Below are 19,980 nucleotides of genomic sequence, written 5' to 3'. Positions count from 1 at the left end.
TTGATATTGAACCGTTGTGGTGTGGTAATAATATTCACGATAACACTCGGTTTATCCATTGAAAAGGCTTTCCGTTGCTGGTCAGATTATATTCCAACACGTGTCATGTCATATGGAGGAACATGTTAATGTTTTTGGGCATCCAACTAAATAGAAACTTTCAAAATTTCATAAAAACTGAATAACAAAATCTAAACGAAACAATGTTAAAAAAAAAAAAAAACACAAAACAACTCTTTGAAAAACCAAAAAACTCTTCAACTAAACTCAAGTGCTTAGTGATGAGGTCTGAAAGGGTGTAACCACCACCTGTTGACGATAGGTGACAACTTCTTCTTGGGAACATTCGGGAATAAAGTAACAGCTTCGGTTAATGGTTGCACCGTGACTCGAAGTTTAATCCCAGCCTGACAAAGACCGGTTTTTAAGCTTACAAAATAATGCACTCCTGGTTTGGTAAGCTTAATGAGATCGTGTCCCGTTTTGTACACAGCTACTGTAGAATTTTGTTCGCAGGATTTGAACTCAAGATCATCGCTGATTTCCCTAACGTCGTTGAGGTACTTGTTATATTCGAAATAGAGAGTATCTCCAACATGAAACTGTTTTCCCTCACTCCACCTGTAATAGTAGTAACTGTTATAAACGCTCCATCCTCTGGAGTCACCAACCTTGTAGATCTTACCCAAAGGAAGGACTTTGCTCGGTGGTGATAGTGGTGGAGGAATCGGACGTGAGGGTTCATGGATCTTGCTTGGTGGTGGTGGTGGAGTAATCGGACGTGAGGGTTCATGGATCTTGCTCGGTGGTGGTGGAGAAGGAATCGGATGTGAGGGTTCATGGATCTTGCTTGGTGGTGGTGGTGGTGGAATCGGACGTGACTTGTCATGGACGACAAGAACGTCGAGTTTCAGTCCATAGACGCATTGAATATGATTTGAGCTGATGAAGTAGTGATATCCTGGTTCCTTGAGGGTTACGACATCATATCCTGTGTTATAAACGGCTTTGGGAGAAGAAGAGTCGCATGACTCGTACTTTAAAGCATCAAAGACTTGAGTGACGTCGTTAACATTTTGATCGTATTCGAAGACCAAAGAATCTCCGACATGGAATTCCTTATGCTCAGCCCAAGAGTTCTTCTTCCCACTCCATCCACCAGAACCTCCAACTTTGTAGATCTTACCAAAAGGAAGGATATCGCTCGGTGGTGTTGGTGGAGGAATAGGACGTGACTTGTCATGGACGACAAGAACGTCGATTTTCAGTCCATAGACGCATTGAATATGATTTGAGCTAATGAAGTAGTGATATCCTGGTTCCTTGAAGGTTATGACATCGTGTCCGGTGTTGTAAACCGCTTTAGGAGAAGAAGAGTCGCATGACTCGTACTTTGAAGCATCAGAGACTTGAGTGACGTCGTTAACGTTTTGATCGTATTCAAAAACCAAAGAATCTCCGACATAGAATTCTTTATGCGTAGCCCAAGAGTTCTTCTTCGCAGTCCATCCATTAGAACCTCCAACTTTGTATATTTTAGCCGAGCAGCAACCCAAGAGAATCGTGATCGCGAGCACAAAGCCAAAGATCTTCTTTGTGATCATGATTTGATCGTACAAGAAGAAGAAGAAAGATGAAGAAATCTATAAAATCGTTAGATCAGAGCGAGTATTTGAAGTAGTGTTTATGAATGTGTTTGTGAAAAAGAAGTCCCGTATCTCCCTCTACTTATATAGATTTACCATCTCAAATCATAATCCTAGTCTATTTAGGATTTTGTTTAATTTATTTTATTTTTCTTTATATACGGATAAATTCAAAACGGTTTTCCAATTAATCTATTGTACCTTTCTACAATATCTTTGCTGATTAAGTGTTTTTTTTTTTATAGTATATTAAGTATATACAATTAATTACAAAATCTTAAAATTCTCTTTTACTTAGTTCATCGTATTTTCGATGGGCTAATATATCTGGGCATTAGGTTTTATGCATTAAGGCCCATATGAGATCATATTTTTTTTTAAAGGGAAAAATATGAAATAAAATGGAACAAATCCAACGGTCGAGAATGGATCAAAGCCATTACACGAATAAGAAGTGAACACAACCGCGCTCACTAACTCAAAAACCCTCGATTTCTCAAAGAGTGGGAACAACAACAAATCGAATCTATCTTCAATTCAAATTTCATCTTCTTCCTCAAATCTCTGGGATCTTTTGAGCAAACTCAGCATTTCGATCTCTGTTCAATGGAAGATAACGAGACCAAGAAAAGCGAGGTTGAAGCCGATGGCCTTGGTTTGATTGATGTCGCTTCTGAAGACGATAGCCTTCTCTTCTCCTCCTTTCCCGACCCAACCAGCTACGAGTTTTCCGGTGAACTTCAATATCTCTCCTTTGATTTTGGATTTATGGGTTCTGGGTTTTTGTTAATCTGCTTGATTACTAGAGGATTTTGATTTTGCTTGATTACTTGGACAAGTTTCAATGTAGGGTTTATTGATTTCTTAGAAATTAGATCCATTGTTACTACTGTAGCGAGCTGGCATTGGATTTTAATTTAAAGTTGTGGATTTTGGGTTTTACATTTCAGAGGCAGATAAAGATGAGAATTGTTTGAAGGATGACAAAGATCTAAATTTCATGAGGGATACACAGTATTGTGATGATGAGATACTGGTTTCTTCAATTGAAGAGAAGGAAGAGGTGCTTCAACCTCACGAGTCGCCTGAGCCTGAGAAGGTGATGAGGAAAGGAAAGTATAATTTGCGCAAAAGTCTTGCTTGGGACAATGAGTTCTTCACTAGCGCTGGTAAGTTCACCTAGATTTGTTGTAGTTTGTATGTATTTATTTACTTTTGCTGAGATATATTGTTAAGAAATCAGGTGTTTTGGAACCTGAAGAACTGTCAAGCATGATCGAAAACAATCATAAGAGTGGGAAGAAAGCTTTACCGACCATTCTAGAGGATATTGATAGATCTACGGAATCCATTTCTACCTTTCAAAGTGACTGCACTGTGGAGAACAGTCAGGAGTTTGTTTTGTTTGAGGATGTAAGAGCGTCTATTCAAAGGTCTGCTAAAACATCTGATGCTGCAACACCCGGGAAAAATAATGAATTGAGAGCAACAGAAGTAGCAATGACCCCAAGTGAGTCTTCTTTATTCTTTCAATTGCGTAGAGGGAGTGGAACTAGATTTGCCTGTTTAAGCAGTTATATGCCTTTACCACCCAGTTATCTATGAATGTAATCTGTTTCTATGGTCTAGCTCGAGCTTTCCTCAGGTAATGGCTCTCTAATAAGGAAAAGGATCTGCCTTATTAGTTTTGTGTTTATGCTTGACTTCACCATTTGGATCTTTTAAAGTAATGAAGCTGTTCCTGTCCGTTTTTCTCTTTATGGCTTCACAAAGAACTAGTATCTAATGTGAGCTAATCTTAGATGCCAAGTATTCCATTATATTTCGTTAAGAGTGTCCTGCTACTGTGTTTTAATTTTGTGGCATTAGAAGAACTGTTTTAATCTGTTTACACTAGACCAGACTCCTTTGCTGCAATAGTTAATTCTTGTGATTTGTTTGCGAAGTTGAGCATCTTATGCATTATTTCTCTGAAATTCCAGCTTCAAGTACAGTGGACATCATTGCCTCTCAAGAAAAGGTAAATCTGCTAACAACTGCACCCTGTGGATTTCTCGTTTTATTCCCTCCTCAGCTAACTTTCCCTTTTATTTATTTCTCAGACTAAACCCAAAGCCAGTCCTAAATGTCGAAGTATTAGAGCACAAGGACTAGGGAAGGCAACAAAACAGGTATATCATCTTTATTCGGTTTCTCAAATGCATATTAACTAATGGATTTATTTCGTACTCTTAAATTTCATTTCATGGCTCGAGAACAATTGGTTTCTCCTAGGTTTCCAGTGGTAATGAGCTGGACTAATAAACTTGATATGGCTCTGTTGAATGCAATCTATTAATCAGAAACATGTCATCAATATTTGTTATAGCTTACTCTGTAGTGAACCACAAAATGAATATATTGGATATTGTAATAAATGTTACATTTTCTGCAGCCTGTTGCCTCAAGAGGTCTCAGTACATCCATTTCTAAGCCACCCAACGGACTCAGCAAAGTCAGGCCCTTGTCAACAACATCAACGAACAGGGCGTCATTAGATATAAGCAAAACCAAACAAGAAAATAATTCCAAATTCCCTGCGGGTTAGTCAGAACTTGTTCTTTAAAAGGTTTACACTTGCCTTTTTCACATTTAATGACCTTGGATAATACAGGTAAAGAGCCACTGTGTCCCAGAATATCCATTTCGCGACGCACTAAACCTGTCTTGCCAAAACCTGGTTTGCCTTTGAAATCTTCTTTACGTTCTTCAGTTGCCTCAAAAAATGAAATGACCTCTTCATGCTCTTCACTAGAGAGCTGTGCCAGTGCTTCATCTAGCGCTTCTCAAAAACCGTCTATAGACTCGATAAAGAAGAAGAGTGATTCAAGTTCCAGATTAGCTTCCCAGCCATTGGCAAATCGATCTACATCTAGAGGTATTATGGGCCAGCCAAGAATCCCACCCCAACCAACCAATAAGACATTCAAGTCCAAGCTTTCCTCTAGTGTACCAACTGCTGGTTCTATCAGTGAGTGTTCATCAGAGTCATCACGAGCTTCTGAAACTAGTAAAATGGCGAATGGTAACCAGAAAACGGTCTCTCGTGAAAAGGGTCCTGCAAATGCTAATACAGTACAAACTGTGAAACCTCTCAAGAACTCCAAAGATGCATCTGTTGTTCAAGCTGATGCTAAGGAAGGCACGAAACGAGTTTCAGCTATCAACGGTGGTTTGGTTCCTTCAGCTTCCACAAAACCATCAGGTCTCCGCGTGCCATCACCAAAAATCGGCTTCTTTGATGGAGTAAGTCCCCAAAATTCACGAAAAAATAAAAAGACCAATTTTGCAATTGTTTGTTCCTTGAGTAAGTAAGTAATTGATGTCTCTCTTTCTTTCTCTCTTGGTTTAAACAGGCAAGACATGGATCATCTTCATCTGCCAGTAAGAAGTCAGGAAAGTCTCAACCCGCGAGGTCTCAAATACAAGAGTCGTCGAATTCAAAAACTAAGGCAAGTTCAAAGCTTGACTCTGTCTCGTCTCCTAAACTGGCAAACAAATTGTATTCCAAAATCAATGCAGAAGATCAACTTGAGGGATGATGATGAGAATGAGATGCCTGAAGTTATCAATCGTTAATGGAGCTCCTCTGTTTCTTTTTAAATAGGAATATCCTTGTATGTTAGATTCCTTTGTATCCCATCATCCCAAAAAAGCACATTATGAAATTGTGCCTAAAGAAACTTAATCTAACGAGTTCTAGTATTATGGAATTTACGAATTAATCTGGTTTATAAGATACTCTTTAACTACTTCTAGACATAACCAAAATCATGCCTTACCAGTTACCACATTGTAAGGGAAAAAGATCAAAATAATGTAGCTTCACTTTAAAAACTTAAAAGGTCTGAATAAAGAAAATAAAGAAAATGAGGAAGGTAAAAAAAATATGAAAAACTGAAAAAAAAAAAAAAAAAACAAAAACAAAAAACAGAAAAAAGCAGCGACAAAAAAAATCGGCGGATATTAGATTTTGATATCTCGAGTGGATCACTATAGCGATAGTATCGTCCCCGGAGCACACGGCTGAGAAGAGAATTTGGGAATTTGATTATGCGCCATAACTGTTTTGCTAGAAGTGCAACATTAAATTCTTCCAAAGTTCTAAAACCTAAGTCTCTTTCTGATAGTTGGGTGCATAGTTTATCCCAGACAATCCAATGGATTCCTTTACTATCGGCTTTTGTCTTCCACCAAAAATCCGCAATAGCACTGCTCAGCTTTGACCGGATGGCTTTAGGTAAAAGGAAACATGACATGACATATGTCGGTAGAGCCTGAGCTACATATTTTATAAGAATCTCTTTCCCACCCTTGGAAAGGAATTTGGTTGACCAAGTATTGAGCCGACTATGGAGGCGGTCTCGGACAAACGCGAAAACTTGGGTTTTAGAGCCGTGGATCTTTTCAGGGAGTCCCAAATAAGTCCCCATTCCTCCTTCATTAGTTATCCCAAGGGTTCGCTTGATGGTACTTCGGGTTTGAACATCAACGTCCTTGCCAAACATCACCGAGGATTTCCGAAAATTTAACAGTTGTCCAGAGGCCCCGCCATATGACCGAATTATGTCAATGACAGCCTTCCCCTGATCTTCATTCGCTTTGCAGAAGAACAAGCTATCATCTGCAAAGAGGAGATGAGAGGTCGACGGACTTGCTTTTGAAACTTGGAGGCCCTGAATGTGACCATTCCATTCCGCCGATTTTAATTGGGAAATTAAAGCCTCCGTGCATAAGATGAAAATAAAAGGGGAAATCGGATCCCCTGTCTTATTCCTCTCGTTGGTTTAATTAAACCACGAGGAGTGCCATTAAGGAGAACTTTATAGGATACAAAGGAAATACAGAACATAATCCGATCTATCCAAGTTCGGGAAAAGCCCAATTTCTCCATCAGATAAAAGACATGGAAATAGTCTCTGATGAGTATGTACGGATCGATAGCAAGTTTCAGAAGTCGAAGACGAATTAGAATTCAGCTTCTGTTTTCTTTTTGACTGTACTTTATTACACAAGTTATGGGTCAAACTGCAAAAAGATAAAATCTTTGAGATAGTACTCTGTTCTTTTTCAAGAACGCAGAGAGGTGTTCTTTGACTCATTTCTCTCTCTCTCTCTCTCTTTTTCCTTCAAACTCTCTCTCTCTCTCTCGCTTCTCCACACAAAATCTCTCTCTGAACCTTCAACATTTCCTTCCTCTCTCTTTTGCTGAAAAACCCATTTCGATTCTCTCTCTCTCTTGCTTCCAACCTCATTCCATGGCTGACAATAGCGATTTGTATCCACGTTTCTTCAAAGTTTTCCTCTCTGAAACGGCTTCTGATTCGTTGGTAAGAACCTCTCTCTCTCTTTCTCTCTTCTTCCTTGTTTCTGTACTAGGAAAAGTCTCAGACTTTGAACCTCAAGTACTAGTATGAAATCTCTAGTTTTATGTGAAAGATGGAATCTTTAGCTAGTTTAGCAGTTAGGGTTTGTGTTTTCAATCTGTCTTCTGCAATCTAATCGGAAATGAGAAAACGAGCTGTGAAAATGGAAGTGATGAAAAACTCTGGATCTGTTTCTTTGTATCTCGTTCACTGAAGCATAGGTCAAAACTGTTGCTGCTTAACTTGAAACAGAGAGACTCAAGGACTTTGATGACATTTTACTTGTGAAGTTGTGTTGAGTTTTGTTTTTTTATGTTGTAACAAGTAATTCTGATGTTTGGTTCATCAGGTGATTCCGTTGTCTTTCAACGAGTTTCTTGCTGATCCATTGCCAAAGACAGTGAAGCTCCAAGGTATTGGAGGAAAGATTTGGACTGTGAGCTTGGAGAAGATAAGCGGGGCTGTGTATTTTGCTACCGGATGGTCAAAATTCGCAAAGGACCACGAGCTGAAGAACGGAGAGTTCATGACATTCGTGTATGATGGTCATCGTACCTTTGAAGTGAGTGTCTTTGAGCGTTTTGGGTTCAAAGAGACCAGAGCTGAAATACAAGCCATACAACTTTCTGATTCTCATTCTGATTCTGTTGTGGAAGAAGAAGAAGATTCATCTGATGTTGATGATGGTAGCTGTGGTGAAGATGAAGAAATCAGCCAGAGTCTTTATCCGATTGACGACGAAGAGACCAAAACCGATGCTGCAGGTTTGGTAGTCTTTTCAATGTGTTTAAACATTGTTGATTCAAAAACACAAACTAATGTAAGAAAAATTGTTTTGTTTCAGTTTTTGAAGGGAACTTAGACATTGAAGCTTTAACTAATCCACACTTTCCTACCAGGCTCAAGAACAGGATTTATGAACTGGTAAAATTGACAAAAGAGACTTTAGATTTAGTTCCTATCTCTCTTTACTTTCAATATGGGTTTAACATGTTGCGGTCATTTTGTTTTTTGTGTAGTTGATCCCAGCCAATGTGGTGAATGATAATAAGCTTAAGTTTGGTGATTCCATCAAGTACATTGATGGAGAAGGGACATTAATAGGGCTAAAAGGAAAATGGGCTGATAAGAGGATTTGTTTCAAAGGATGGGACAGGATTTGCAGAAGGAACAGGCTTAAAAAACATCAAGATACTGTCGAATGCGAGCTTCTTCATGATGACCAGAAGATGGTTCATTCCATCAGAGTCCATGTCTTGCGTAGAACTGATTGATCCTCTTACCACCACCATCATCACTATCACTATCACCATCATCATCATCACTATCAGCATTATCATTATCATCAGTACTTTGGCATGACTTCTTATTATGGCTTTTGTGTCTTTAGGAGTCTTCTTATGTTTCTTCTTAGGCTTTATCTTAGTAGTACATTCTTCATCCCCAAGAAAACTTATGAACTTATTGCTGTTTCTTGTTATATTTAAAATGCTAGTTATTAAATGCATATATGGCTTTTATAATTTATAGTATGCTTTCAATGGTGATTTGAGCCAACCAAAACGCTTATATATGGAAGAAAAAATCAAACAGAACAAAGAAAAGGAAATTATCACCAACCAAATCGATCATCAGTGAAATTTTTTTTTTTTTGATAATCCAGTGTCCAGACCACACTGTGATCCGACTAGCCCACTGGACCTAAGCCCGCGTGCCTGGGATTTTTAAGCCTCCACTTAAGGGCCCCCTGGGACTGGTGGTCTGGGACGCTGCGCCCCGCAGGTAAATTGCGCAGTGGCCGGGACTCGAAGTCGGGTGGCGGGTGCCTCAGCCGAGGTTCCTTTACCACCAGGAGACAAGAACCCGGTTATCAGTGAAAATTTTGAAAGACAGAAACATTATATTAACGTAAGTTTATTGAGGATAGAAACATTATAAAACATAACAATACAAGCCAACTAAGATAAACGTAAGAAAAAACACAAAATAAAAACCAAACCGATTACAATTGAGGCAAACTTACAAATCTTGATCTTATTTCTTATCACATTGATTTGTTCACGAGTGATGATGGAAGAGTTGGTACGAGCTCAAGGGTTTTGTTTAAAGCTCAGTTTTCCTCCATGTCAATGTCTTCAATGGTCATTCCATTGGGCAAACTCCAATCAAAGAAGTAAAGAATGTTAAGAAGGCCTAGCTCAAGAATGGTGATTCCCAAGTTCATACCAGGACAGCTTCTACGGCCTGCTCCAAATGGCAAGAGCTCGTAATCCTGACCTTTGTAGTTGATCGAGGTATTCGAAAACCTCTCAGGATTGAATTCTTCAGGGTTAGTCCAACATTTGGGATCACTGAAAGTAAATATGATCCCTTGATTATTCACAATGAATTACATCGATACATATAGAGAGGGAGGTTCCATAGAATAGGGAAGTCTCCTAAATCAAAGGGATTCTATACAATCAAGTATTAACAACATTATCTAAATATGGAATTGAATATATCATTCCTAACACCCCCCGCAGTCGCATCGTCGGGTTGTCGGACGGTGAGGCTGGAACGAAACTCTGTATGAAGTGAAGAAGGTAGCCCTTTGGTGAAGATATCAGCATACTGTAGAGATGTTGGGACATGTAGAACTCTGACCTCGCCAATAGCAACCTTGTCTCTGACAAAGTGAATGTCAAGCTCGATGTGTTTAGTTCTTTGATGTTGAACCGGGTTTGTGCTGAGGTAAACCGAACTGACATTGTCACAGTAAACTATTGAAGCAGAGGATATGGGACGATGAATTTCAAGCATCAAATTTCGGATCCATGTGAGCTCAGCAACAGTGTTAGCGACACCTTTGTATTCAGCTTCAGTACTTGATCGTGACGGTGTTGGTTGGCGCTTGCGGACCAGGATATGAGGTTGGGACCGAGAAAGACACAGTAACCCGAGGTCGACCGTCGTGTATCAGGGCAGCCGGCCCAGTCTGCATCTGAGTAGGCGGTGAGAGTGTCAATGTTGCCTCTTGTCATTTGAATTCCGAATTAAAGCGTGCCCTGCAAGTATCGGATGATGCGTTTGAGAGCATGAAGGTGTGGTACCCGAGGTTGGTGCATATAGAGGCAGATTTGATGAACAGCGTATGATATATCCGGACGCGTGAATGTCAAGTACTGTAGGGCACCAGCAAGACTTCGATAAAACGTCGGATTGTCAATGAGTTCACCGTCTGTGATGGAGAGCTTGGACTGTAGGTCAACCGGAGTAGCAAGTGGCTTGCAGTCTACCATGCCAGCACGAGTGATGATGTCCTGCGCATAAACCGATTGGCTAAGAAAGAGACCTTTGTCGTTGAAGTCTGCCTTTACACCGAGAAAGTGATGCAGCTTGCCCATGTTAGTCATTGGAAACTCTGTTTTCAGCTTTGAGATGATCTTTTGAAGAAAGAGTGTTGATGAAGCTGTCAAGAGAATGTCATCAACGTATAGAAGTAAGTAAGCACACTCACGTCCTCGCTTGAAAATGTAGAGAGAGGAGTCTGCTTTGCTTTGCACAAAGCCCATGAGCTTGAGGTATGAGGAGAATCGAGAATTCCAAGCTCGTGGAGCTTGTTTTAAACCGTAAATGGCTTTATTGAGCTTGCATACATGCGAGGGCTTGCTTTTGTCGATGAAACCGGGCGGTTGGTGCATGTAAACAGTTTCTTCAAGGTCTCCTTGTAGAAAGGCGTTTTTGACATCTAGTTGGTGAATTGGCCATTCAAGCGCAACTCCAACGTTGAGCACAGTGCGAATCGTTGTTGGCTTAACCACCGGACTAAATGTTTCATTATAGTCGATGCCCTCCTCTTGTGATTTGCCATTTGCGACCAGCCTTGCTTTGTGCCTGTTAAGAACTCCATCTGCATCATATTTATGCTTAAAAAGCCACATAGAACGCACAATGTTAACGTTAGGTGGTCTTGGTATCAAATCCCAAGTCTTAGTCTTAAGCATAGCACCATGTTCATCCGTCATGGCCGGATTCCAGTTCGGATCAGAGAGAGCTTGCAAGTGACTTTTAGGAAGTGGTGATTTGGTTTTGGTGATGAGGGAAAGAACCTGTTTTGGTTTTGATATACCGGCCTTAGACCGAGTGGTCATATTGTGGCGCGGTGGAAGTGTAGGAGCTGTGACTGGTGGCGGTGGAGGAGGAGTTGGGATTGGCGGAGGAGTTGGTGTTTGGAAAGGAGCTTGGAGGATGGACTGAAATTGAGGAGATGTATCATCACTGTCGTCAAGAAAAGTGTATGAGACGGGTGGGGTTATGGGTTCAGCAGCTGGGAATTTGGTCTCATCGAAGATGACATGACGAGAGATTATGATCTTTCTCGTTTTGAGATCCATACATCTATACCCGCGGTGTTGAGAGGGATACCCAAGAAAGAGACATGGGGTTGAAGGAGCTGAAAGTTTGGTGAGATTAGAATGATTGATGTTTGGAAAACACAAGCATCCGAAAACCCTTAAGTGTTCATATGTGGGTTGCTTTTGAAACAGGAGCTGAAAGGGAATTTGGTTGTGAATGGCTTTTGATGGAGTGATATTGAGGACATGAACAGCAACATGTAAGGCTTCAACCCAATAGGATGGTGGTAAGCGAGCTTGGAACAAGAGGGTGCGAATGGCATTGTTTATGGTTCTTATCATTCTTTCGGATTTCCCATTTTGTTGAGAGGTATGGGGACAAGAGAATCGAACATTGATGCCATGAGTAACAATCACGTCCTATCGTGTAAGTGTTGATCCTGATAAGGGCGTTCTTGGGAATGTGGTAGCCTTCAATCTCGATATCGGACATTGTTTCTCTTGGTAGCAAGAGAGGAGATGGTGGATGTAATCTGAATGTTTCTTTGATCACAAGATTCAAGTACTCGACTTTCTGTAGATCTTCTTCTGTGATTCTCTCTTTGTTGGATCCGAGTGTTGCTCGAATCTCTGCTTGGAGTTTTTTCATCACCCTTGGATGTCTGATTAGTTCTGTCACTATCCATACCATCGTGATTGTTCCCGCGTTCACTCCGGCCAAAACCACACCCTGATCAAATAACATACGTAATAGTTTAGGATTTTAATTAACGAAAATAAATTTTCAAAAAGAAACTTATATACATAATGGACCATAAAAAATGAAATGTTTGCCTATATCGCGAGTTAACTTGCTCTTCAAGCTATAAGTCTATAACTTAGCTTCTTAAGCTACCTCCAACATAGAATTTTAAAGATTGATACTAATTTAGAGATTATTCAGCACTCACCGACATCATGGCTATGAGATGGTTGGAAGTGATATTGAAAGAACTGAATTTAGAGGGTCTATTGATCATATCCAACATGGCACTGACGAGGTTGGAATGATCTTGGAGTTGTCCAATCTTTAATTGCTCATCGATCACATGTTGAAATAAATTGGTGAGTTTTGAAAAGGCTTTGTTCATCCTCGAATGTCGACCAGATATCCGGTCTGCAAGCCAACCAAGACCCGTGGGTAAGAAGTCAGTGAGTGCCAAGATGCAAACGTTGGTTTCCGCCTCTAGCACCAGCTCTTCAAGTCTGCCCATATCGATGAAATCACACTCGTGGAAGTTCTGTCCAAAGGCTAGTCTAAAGATGGTACCAGCGGTGAAGGAGAAAGAGGCTTTTCTCAAATCTATTAGGGTTTGTGTTTGAGCGGATTTTGATATTTTCTTGACCAGCAAGTCTCCTTCTTCTTCTCTGATATACCTGAAAGACTTTTGCTTTTTCGGACTAAAGAGCTCGAGCCCCACCAGCTTTTTCATCTCTTGCCAGTCTTCACCGTACTGAGTGAAACCAATGTCTTTGAAGTTGCGAGAAAACAACCCATTCGCCACCAGCTTAGGTCGGGTGCAAGTCTCTAGGTCATGAGTTTTGAGAACTTCTTTAGCTGTTTCTTTGGAAGAGAAGACGACCACAGGGACAACTCCGAAATGGAGAAGCATCACTGGTCCATGTTCTAAAGAGAGCTTGTGAAAAACACTGTGAAGTGATCTTCCAAGATGGTGCAAGTTTCCTATGATCGGGAGACCTCTAGGTCCTGGAGGAAGCTTCCTTTTCGAAGGTAAAAGCTTTTTAAAGAGGATCAAAAAGAGAGGGAAAAGGAAGAGGAAACCTAGGAAGATAGACATTATTGTTTTCTTTAACTCGTTTTGTTTTTCTTTGAATTTGGAGTGAAGAGCGTTTTGTTCTCGAGAGACTATATATAGGCAATGCATGTCGCAATGCATGTGGATGTGGTTAGGCTTTTGTAGTAAATGGTTTGCTTTTGCCCATTAAGGTGTTTAATGGATAGATAAGGAGAAGGCCCAAAAAACACAGATTAGATTTAGTGGTCTCTCTAAACCAAATCGACAACATAATGTGGTAATATACAAATCTAAACATTTTTTTGTGGAACTGATTCGTGTAACCATAACTAATCTGGTAATCTACAAATCTAAACATTTTTTGTGGAACTAATGTCATTTAACAAAAATAGAAAGAAAAAAAAAGCATAAATAATTTGGTATGATGAAATTTTAATATATATAATTTTTAAAACGGATCAAAAACCTTAAGAAAAGAATCCATCAAAAAACTGTTAACTCAGGTATGAACGAACTTGTTGATCTCAATTCAATTAAAAATTTTAAATTTATTATATATTATCTTCTTCACATTTTCATTTTTTAAGAAATTCAACCAAAAAAATACTAGAAAACAAACATTTTCAATTCTATGATTAATGGTTAAAAATAGATGAACGAACAAAATTATATAATCAGACATCTTTATCAAACAATATAATCACACATCTTGCTAAAATCTAAATAAAAATAAATCCATCAATCCATTCTTCTTCTAAAGACTTTTTGTTTGGATTCTTTTTTTTTCCAACTATCTTGAGAGAGATTAATATGAGCCATCCAAAGTGATTGTGGAAGGAAAATAGAACAGAAGAAACAAATTTTATAATAAAAAATTTGGAATTTTTTCCTTGTGAAACTAAAGTTTATTTCTTCCTTGTGAAGAGTTTTGCTTTTGATGTGAACAGTGCTAAAAGGGTCTGTGCGATCCGGTCGCAAGTATACTACTTCGAGATTTCATCCATCAGATCATAGTGACTATACAAAACGCTGCCGTTTCTTAGATAAAGACCACTTCAGTGAAAATTTGAAAGAGAAAATTAACATAAGTTTTTATTGAAGATATATAGAAACATTATAAATCATGGATATATGACAACCAGGATAAACATATGACAAGAAAAAACCAAATGTATGATAGAGGCAAACATACAAATCTTGATCTTATTTAATACTTTTTGTTCACGAATGATGATGGAAGAGTTGGTACGAGCTCAAGAGGAATTTTCTTGGCGATGTTTAAAGCTCCAACTTCTTCCATGTCAATATCTGCAATGGTCATTCCATCGGGCAAACTCCAATTGAAGAAATAAAGAAGATTAAGAAGGCCTAGCTCAAGAATGGTGATTCCTAAGGCCATCCCGGGACAGCTCCTACGACCAGCTCCAAAGGGCAAGAGCTCGAAATGCTGACCCTTGTAGTTTATAGAAGTATTGAAAAATCTTTCAGGCATGAATTCGTCAGGGTTAGTCCAACATTTGGGATCACGTCCTATCGTGTAAATGTTGATCTCAATCATGGTGTTTTTGGGAATGTTGTAGCCTTGAATCTTGATGTCGGACATTGTTAATCTTGGGAGCAAGATTGGAGCAGGTGGGTGTAATCTGAATGTTTCCTCGATCACCATCTTTAGGTACTCAACTTTCTGTAGATCTTCTTCTGTAATTCTCTCTTTGTTGGACCCGAGTGTTGCTCGAATCTCTTCTTGAAGTTTCTTCATCACTCTTGGATGTCTAATTAGCTCTGTCATTGTCCATATCATCGTGATTACCCCGGCGTTAACTCCCGCCAAAAACACATTCTGAATAAATAACATACGTAAGAATTCATGATTTTGGTTTGAAAATAGAATTTAGAAGCTAAACAAAGATGTATAAATAGACGACCATCAAGGCGAAATTTTAATTTGCTCCCCAAGCTATATATATATATATATATAACATCGCTTTCAGATTATACTTTTAATATAAACATTTAAGATTGGTACTAGTTAAGAAATCCTTCACACTCACCGACATGACTCCTTTGAGATGATCGGAAGTGATCTTGAAAGTGCCTATATTTGTAGGTTTATTGATCATATCCAACATGGCACTGATGAGGTCTGAGTGATCTCGGTGTTGTTCAGTCTTTAAATGATCATCAATCACATGTTGAAATAAATTGGTGAGTTTGGAAAAGACTTTGTTCATCCTCGAACGCTGACCAGAGAGCCGGTCTATAAGCCATCCGAGACCCGTGGGGAAGAAGTCAGTGAATGCCAAGGTGCCTACGTTGGTCTCTGTCTCTGTCACCAGCTCTTCGACTCTCTCCATATCGATAAAATCACACTCGCGGAAGTTTTGTCCAAAGGCAAGTCTAAATAAAATACCGGCGGTGAAGGAGAAAAGGGCTTTTCCCAAATCCACTTGGGTTTGTGTTTGAGTAGATTTTGAAATTTTCTTGACCAGCAAGTCACTCTCTTCCTCTCTGATGTACCTAAAAGACTTTTGTTTTTTCGGACTAAAGAGCTCGAGCCCCACGAGCTTTTTCATCTCTCGCCAGTCCTCGCCATATTGAGTGAAACCAATATCTTTGAAGTTGTAAGAAAACAAACCGGTTGTGACCATCTTAGGTCGGGTGCAAGTCTCTAGGTCATGAGTCTTGAGAACTTCTTTAGCTGCTTCCTTGGAGGAGATTACGACTACAGGGACGACCCCGAAACGGAGAAGCATCACTGGCCCATGTTCTAAAGAGAGCTTGTGAAGAGAACTGTGAAGCAATCTTCCAAACTGGTGCAAATTTCCTATAATCGGAAGACCCGTAGGTCCCGGAGGAAGCTTCATTTTCGAAGGTGAAATCTTTTTAAATATAATCAAAAAGAGAGGGAAGAGGAATAGAAAACATAGGAAGATAGACATTATTCTTATCTTTTGTTTTGGCTAAGTAACTCTTTTTTCTTCTTCTTTGTATTTGGAGTGAAGAACATTTTGTTGTCAAAGAGGCATTATATGGGGCAATGCATGTGGTTAGGTTTTTGAACTAAATCAAAGTTTTTGTACTCTCACGACTCACGAAGCATATCAATGATCTTATTTTTAATGGGTGGTGAAGGAGAAGACTTCAAAAACTTAGGTACAAAGCTCTCTCCCTCTAACCAAACCGACAACAATAAGGTGGCAATCAACATATATCTAAACTTTTGTTTTTGTGGAACTGGTTCGTGTAATCCACCGTTCACCAAACTAATTAGGTTTGATAATTATATTTTGCAATAATAGAAAATGCAGGGTTTCACTAACTCAAATCCTGAAAGAACTGGAACAAAATCAAGCTAAAAACAGAGTAAAAAAGTAAAGGGTTAGTGACGTCGTTCATCTTCAACTAGGTCTGTTTTTTTAAAATTAAATTATCAACAAAATTCCAGGTTTTATTTATTTATAGTATATATCTCCAAGTTCTCAAATAATAATTATCAAAAAAATGAAATCTCAAATAAAAAAGTTATGATATTTTTAATAGTTTTCTTCATTACTCCAATAACTATATGTTTTAGTATAAAAATTACTTTCAAACCTAACAAAAGGATTAGCAATTTAGCATTATTCTTCTGCTTTATTTTTATTTTTTTTTAGCTGACAAAGAAAAGGAAATACAATTTAAAGTTTGACTATTATATTTTTTCAATAAAAATGGGTCCATCTAATTAACTAATTAATAACTCGATTCAATCATTGAAAGCATTAGAGCAGTTTTGACTTCATATATAGTAACTGAAAGTAGACTTCATACTTTTGAAAACCAATTCTTTATCATACATAAACCCTGAATCTTGTGGAATCAAATACTTTAATGTAAAGTCAACTTTTTTTTTTCTTTGTCAACTTAAAAACGGATTTTAAAAGACCATTTCAACAAAAATTGAAAGATACGATGTTTAGATACAGTAATGAAACATTATTATATAAACATGAAACATGCTGATTACAGGACAAAATAAACGTAAAAGTAAAACAAAGAACAAACCAAAATCCAAACCAGTAGTACTAAAGTAGACATAAATATAGAAATCTTGTTATTATTTAACATAGTTACATTCTTCACCAGCGATGAAGAGTTGGTACGAGCTCAAGAGAGATTTTCTTGGCGATGACAAAAGCTCCGTCTTCTTCCATGTCAATATCTTTAGTGGTCATTCCATTAGGCAAACTCCAATCGAAGAAGTAAAGAAGGTTAAGAAGGCCGAGCTCGACGATGGTAATCCCCGTGGCCATCCCGGGACAGATCCTACGTCCGGCTCCAAACGGCAATAGCTCAAAGTGCTGACCCTTGTATTCGATAGGGTTATCGACAAACCTCTCGGGGATGAACTCGTTGGGTTCTGTCCAGGTTTTGGGATCACGTCCAATCGTGTAAGTGTTGACTTGGATCATTGTGTTCTTGGGAATGTTGTAGCCTTGAATCTTGATGTCCGACATTGTTAGTCTTGGGAGCAAGAGAGGAGCCGGTGGGTGTAATCTGAATGCTTCCTCGATCACGAGCTTCAAGTACTCAACTTTCTCTAGGTCTTCTTCTGTGATTTTCTCTTTGTTGGGTCCGAGCGTTGCTCGAATCTCTTCTTGAAGTTTTTTCATCACTCTCGGATGTCTGCTTAGCTCTGTCATCGTCCATATCATTGTGATGGATCCCGCGTTCACTCCAGCCAAAAACACATCCTGATCAAATGACATAAAATGATTCATGTTTTGGTTTTTGAATAGGACACAAATATAAATTTGAACCAGTCAGAAAACAAGAAAATGAATGAAATGGGATATTTGCCTATATTCATAAGTTAACTTGCTTCCCAAGCTATAATATTGTTCCTCAAGTTACCTCTAATGTAAAACTTTGAAGATCTTACTAACAGGATTTTGTACTCACCGACATAACTCCTTTGAGATGGTCATCGGTGACTTTATAAGAACCGACTTTAGTGGGTTTATTGATCATATCCAACATGACACTGATGATGTCTGAGTGATCTTGGATTTTTCCACTCTTCAAATGATCATCAATCACAAGTTCAAAGAAATTGGTGAGTTTGGCAAAGGCTTTGTTCACCGTGGAATGCTGACCGGAGATCCGATCTATGATCCACCCTGCAGGTAAGAAGTCAGCAAAAGCCAAGGAACCGAGGTTGGACTCCGACTCAAGCACCAACTCTTCCACTGTCTCCATATCGACAAAATCGCAGAAATTTTGTCCAAAAGCAAGTCTACAAATGATGCTTGCCGCAAAGGTAAAAATGACTTTCCTCAGATTAACTGATGAAGTTGGTGTCTCACGAGCAGAACTTGATACCCGCTTGACCAAAAACTCGCTCTCTTCCTCTCTAATATACCTGAAAGACTTAAGCTTTTTCGGGCTAAAGAGCTCGAGCACCGCGATTTTCCTCATCTCTCGCCAGTTCTCACCATACGGAGCAAAACCAATATCTTTGAAGTTGTAAGTAAACAACCCGCTCCCCACCGTCTTAGGTCGGCTACAAGTCTCAAGATCATGAGTCTTGAGCACTTCCTCAGCTCCTTCTTTGGAAGAGACAATGATCACAGGGACTACCCCGAAATGGAGAAGCATCACCGGTCCATATTTTTGAGAGATTTTGTGAAGAGATTTGTGAAGAAATCTTCCAAGCTGGTGCAAGTTTCCGATGATCGGAAGACCCTTAGGTCCCGGAGGAAGCTTCCCTTTTGACGGTAAAAGCTTTTTTAAGAAGATAATGGAGAGAGGCAAGAGTAAGAGGAAACAAAGGAAGATAGACATTTTCTTGTTTGTTTTTGGCTAAACTTTCTTCTTGTCTTTGATTGAAGTGAAGTGTAATTAATGAGTTCTCAAAGACGCATATATATAGAGCCATAGAGGCAATGCATGTGGTTGGCTTTTGACTAAATCAAAGTTTCCCTAAACCCAAGTTTCTATTTATTTTACTCTCTTGTTTTTCACCAACAAAGTCTCACTCTATTATTATTGAAAGTTTCCATATATATGTAAATATTAGAGATATTTCCTACGAGGGGTATAAAAAGTTGTCATTATCTAAAGCCTTTTAGCCGACTCTAAATATTCTTCTGTTTGTTTTAAAAACTTTCAATAAAGTTAACTTGTTCCCTCTATATCTATAATATTTATATTGTGTTTGATTAAAGTCAAGTCTCTCGAGGCACACATAATGTTTTTGTAAGCCTCCCTTGATGGTGTTGTGAGAAGTGAGAACACAAATGTTTTTTTTTTTTCAAATATATTTTGTAATCGGTAAAAGTCTTGAATTTCAATCTTCAACATTTCTCAACCCAATAAAATGCAGCACCATTTTATCCTGTTGGAATAATTCTTGCGGGACGACTAAAATCGAGATACCAACCTACAAAGCATTTTACATTCTATTTATTGACGGTTGCGTAGCTTTTCATTTGATATTTGGATAGTTATTTATGTTGTATACTTGTTGTATGGGTCGAGAAATTGAATATTCTGTGATTTCTATCGTTAAGCTCAAAAAAGGCATCGCAAGAGTCATTCTATTATTGCTATCTATCTATTTATTACCCCATTAAGGAAGCTCAACCACCAGACACGACTATTTTGATAGTCCTCTTTAATTCCCAATTGATCCAAATTTATCAACTTTTGTATACTACGGTTCATTTTTTCAATACGATTAAATTATTTAACGTTTTAAAAAGGTGATGCGTTTGTACGAAAATATGAGGTTTACCGTGTTGTTGGTCAAACAACG

General features: G+C 38.8%; 6 protein-coding genes across 8 annotated transcripts; 2 read left to right on the top strand and 4 right to left on the bottom strand.

Moving 5' to 3' along the window:
• Positions 1-8: 8 nt before the first annotated feature.
• Positions 9-1,798, bottom strand: LOC9313981. The gene has a single exon (XM_002876155.2). The coding sequence runs from the start codon at positions 1,602-1,604 to the stop codon at positions 276-278; it is 1,329 nt and encodes a 442-aa protein (XP_002876201.1). The 5' UTR covers positions 1,605-1,798; the 3' UTR covers positions 9-275.
• A 273-nt stretch (positions 1,799-2,071) lies between these two features.
• LOC9313980 (integrator complex subunit 6 homolog) lies at positions 2,072-5,426 on the top strand. 3 transcript variants are annotated; one of them, XM_021026706.1, is made up of 9 exons: positions 2,072-2,379; positions 2,597-2,815; positions 2,890-3,156; positions 3,629-3,666; positions 3,749-3,817; positions 4,081-4,228; positions 4,300-4,365; positions 4,441-4,931; positions 5,042-5,426. In XM_021026706.1, exons 1-9 carry the CDS (start codon positions 2,253-2,255, stop codon positions 5,225-5,227), a joined length of 1,611 nt encoding a protein of 536 aa, XP_020882365.1. In that variant the 5' UTR covers positions 2,072-2,252; the 3' UTR covers positions 5,228-5,426. The 3 variants fall into 3 exon arrangements, with proteins under 3 accessions (XP_020882365.1, XP_020882366.1, XP_020882364.1); XM_021026707.1 differs by having other exon boundaries at positions 2,626-2,815; positions 4,300-4,931; XM_021026705.1 differs by having other exon boundaries at positions 2,074-2,379; positions 4,300-4,931.
• A 1,472-nt stretch (positions 5,427-6,898) lies between these two features.
• LOC9312269 (B3 domain-containing protein REM20) lies at positions 6,899-8,576 on the top strand. The gene is made up of 4 exons (XM_002877865.2): positions 6,899-7,015; positions 7,401-7,815; positions 7,896-7,975; positions 8,071-8,576. Exons 1-4 carry the CDS (start codon positions 6,944-6,946, stop codon positions 8,323-8,325), a joined length of 822 nt encoding a protein of 273 aa, XP_002877911.1. The 5' UTR covers positions 6,899-6,943; the 3' UTR covers positions 8,326-8,576.
• Positions 8,577-9,161: 585 nt separating this feature from the next.
• LOC9312268 (cytochrome P450 71B8) lies at positions 9,162-13,226 on the bottom strand. Its single transcript, XM_021026234.1, has 3 exons — positions 12,339-13,226; positions 11,782-12,118; positions 9,162-9,421 (listed from the first exon to the last, which is right to left on the bottom strand). The coding sequence occupies exons 1-3, from the start codon at positions 13,224-13,226 to the stop codon at positions 9,162-9,164; spliced, it is 1,485 nt and encodes a 494-aa protein (XP_020881893.1).
• A 1,030-nt stretch (positions 13,227-14,256) lies between these two features.
• LOC9312267 (cytochrome P450 71B8) lies at positions 14,257-16,270 on the bottom strand. The gene is made up of 2 exons (XM_002876153.2): positions 15,236-16,270; positions 14,257-15,024 (listed from the first exon to the last, which is right to left on the bottom strand). The coding sequence occupies exons 1-2, from the start codon at positions 16,121-16,123 to the stop codon at positions 14,392-14,394; spliced, it is 1,521 nt and encodes a 506-aa protein (XP_002876199.1). The 5' UTR covers positions 16,124-16,270; the 3' UTR covers positions 14,257-14,391.
• An 874-nt stretch (positions 16,271-17,144) lies between these two features.
• Positions 17,145-19,422, bottom strand: LOC9313979 (cytochrome P450 71B5). The gene is made up of 2 exons (XM_002876152.2): positions 18,126-19,422; positions 17,145-17,917 (listed from the first exon to the last, which is right to left on the bottom strand). Exons 1-2 carry the CDS (start codon positions 19,005-19,007, stop codon positions 17,303-17,305), a joined length of 1,497 nt encoding a protein of 498 aa, XP_002876198.1. The 5' UTR covers positions 19,008-19,422; the 3' UTR covers positions 17,145-17,302.
• Between the last annotated feature and the right edge of the window lie 558 nt (positions 19,423-19,980).

Source organism: Arabidopsis lyrata (assembly GCF_000004255.2).
Source record: "Arabidopsis lyrata subsp. lyrata unplaced genomic scaffold ARALYscaffold_5, whole genome shotgun sequence".
In the NCBI taxonomy this organism is placed as follows: domain Eukaryota; kingdom Viridiplantae; phylum Streptophyta; class Magnoliopsida; order Brassicales; family Brassicaceae; genus Arabidopsis; species Arabidopsis lyrata.
Note: the sequence above shows the minus strand (reverse complement) of the source record. Positions and strands in the feature narration are given on the sequence as shown.

Excerpts from the sequence above, each read along its gene's own strand:
- LOC9313980 (XM_021026705.1), top strand. The coding sequence starts at position 2,253 with ATGGAAGATAACGAGACCAAGAAAAGCGAGGTTGAAGCCGATGGCCTT. Across the intron at positions 3,818-4,080 it reads TAGGGAAGGCAACAAAACAG|CCTGTTGCCTCAAGAGGTCT; the intron begins GTATATCATCTT and ends CATTTTCTGCAG. Across the intron at positions 4,229-4,299 it reads TAATTCCAAATTCCCTGCGG|GTAAAGAGCCACTGTGTCCC; the intron begins GTTAGTCAGAAC and ends TGGATAATACAG.
- LOC9312267 (XM_002876153.2), bottom strand. The coding sequence starts at position 16,123 with ATGTCTATCTTCCTATGTTTTCTATTCCTCTTCCCTCTCTTTTTGATT. Across the intron at positions 15,025-15,235 it reads ATCTCAAAGGAGTCATGTCG|AATGTGTTTTTGGCGGGAGT; the intron begins GTGAGTGTGAAG and ends TTATTTATTCAG.
- LOC9312269 (XM_002877865.2), top strand. The coding sequence starts at position 6,944 with ATGGCTGACAATAGCGATTTGTATCCACGTTTCTTCAAAGTTTTCCTC. Across the intron at positions 7,816-7,895 it reads GACCAAAACCGATGCTGCAG|TTTTTGAAGGGAACTTAGAC; the intron begins GTTTGGTAGTCT and ends GTTTTGTTTCAG. Across the intron at positions 7,976-8,070 it reads AGAACAGGATTTATGAACTG|TTGATCCCAGCCAATGTGGT; the intron begins GTAAAATTGACA and ends TTTTTTGTGTAG.
- LOC9313981 (XM_002876155.2), bottom strand. The coding sequence starts at position 1,604 with ATGATCACAAAGAAGATCTTTGGCTTTGTGCTCGCGATCACGATTCTC.
- LOC9313979 (XM_002876152.2), bottom strand. The coding sequence starts at position 19,007 with ATGTCTATCTTCCTTTGTTTCCTCTTACTCTTGCCTCTCTCCATTATC. Across the intron at positions 17,918-18,125 it reads ATCTCAAAGGAGTTATGTCG|GATGTGTTTTTGGCTGGAGT; the intron begins GTGAGTACAAAA and ends TCATTTGATCAG.
- LOC9312268 (XM_021026234.1), bottom strand. The coding sequence starts at position 13,226 with ATGTCTATCTTCCTAGGTTTCCTCTTCCTTTTCCCTCTCTTTTTGATC. Across the intron at positions 12,119-12,338 it reads ATCTCATAGCCATGATGTCG|GGTGTGGTTTTGGCCGGAGT; the intron begins GTGAGTGCTGAA and ends TTATTTGATCAG. Across the intron at positions 9,422-11,781 it reads TTGTTACTCATGGCATCAAT|GGATCATATTTACTTTCAGT; the intron begins GTTCGATTCTCT and ends TGAATAATCAAG.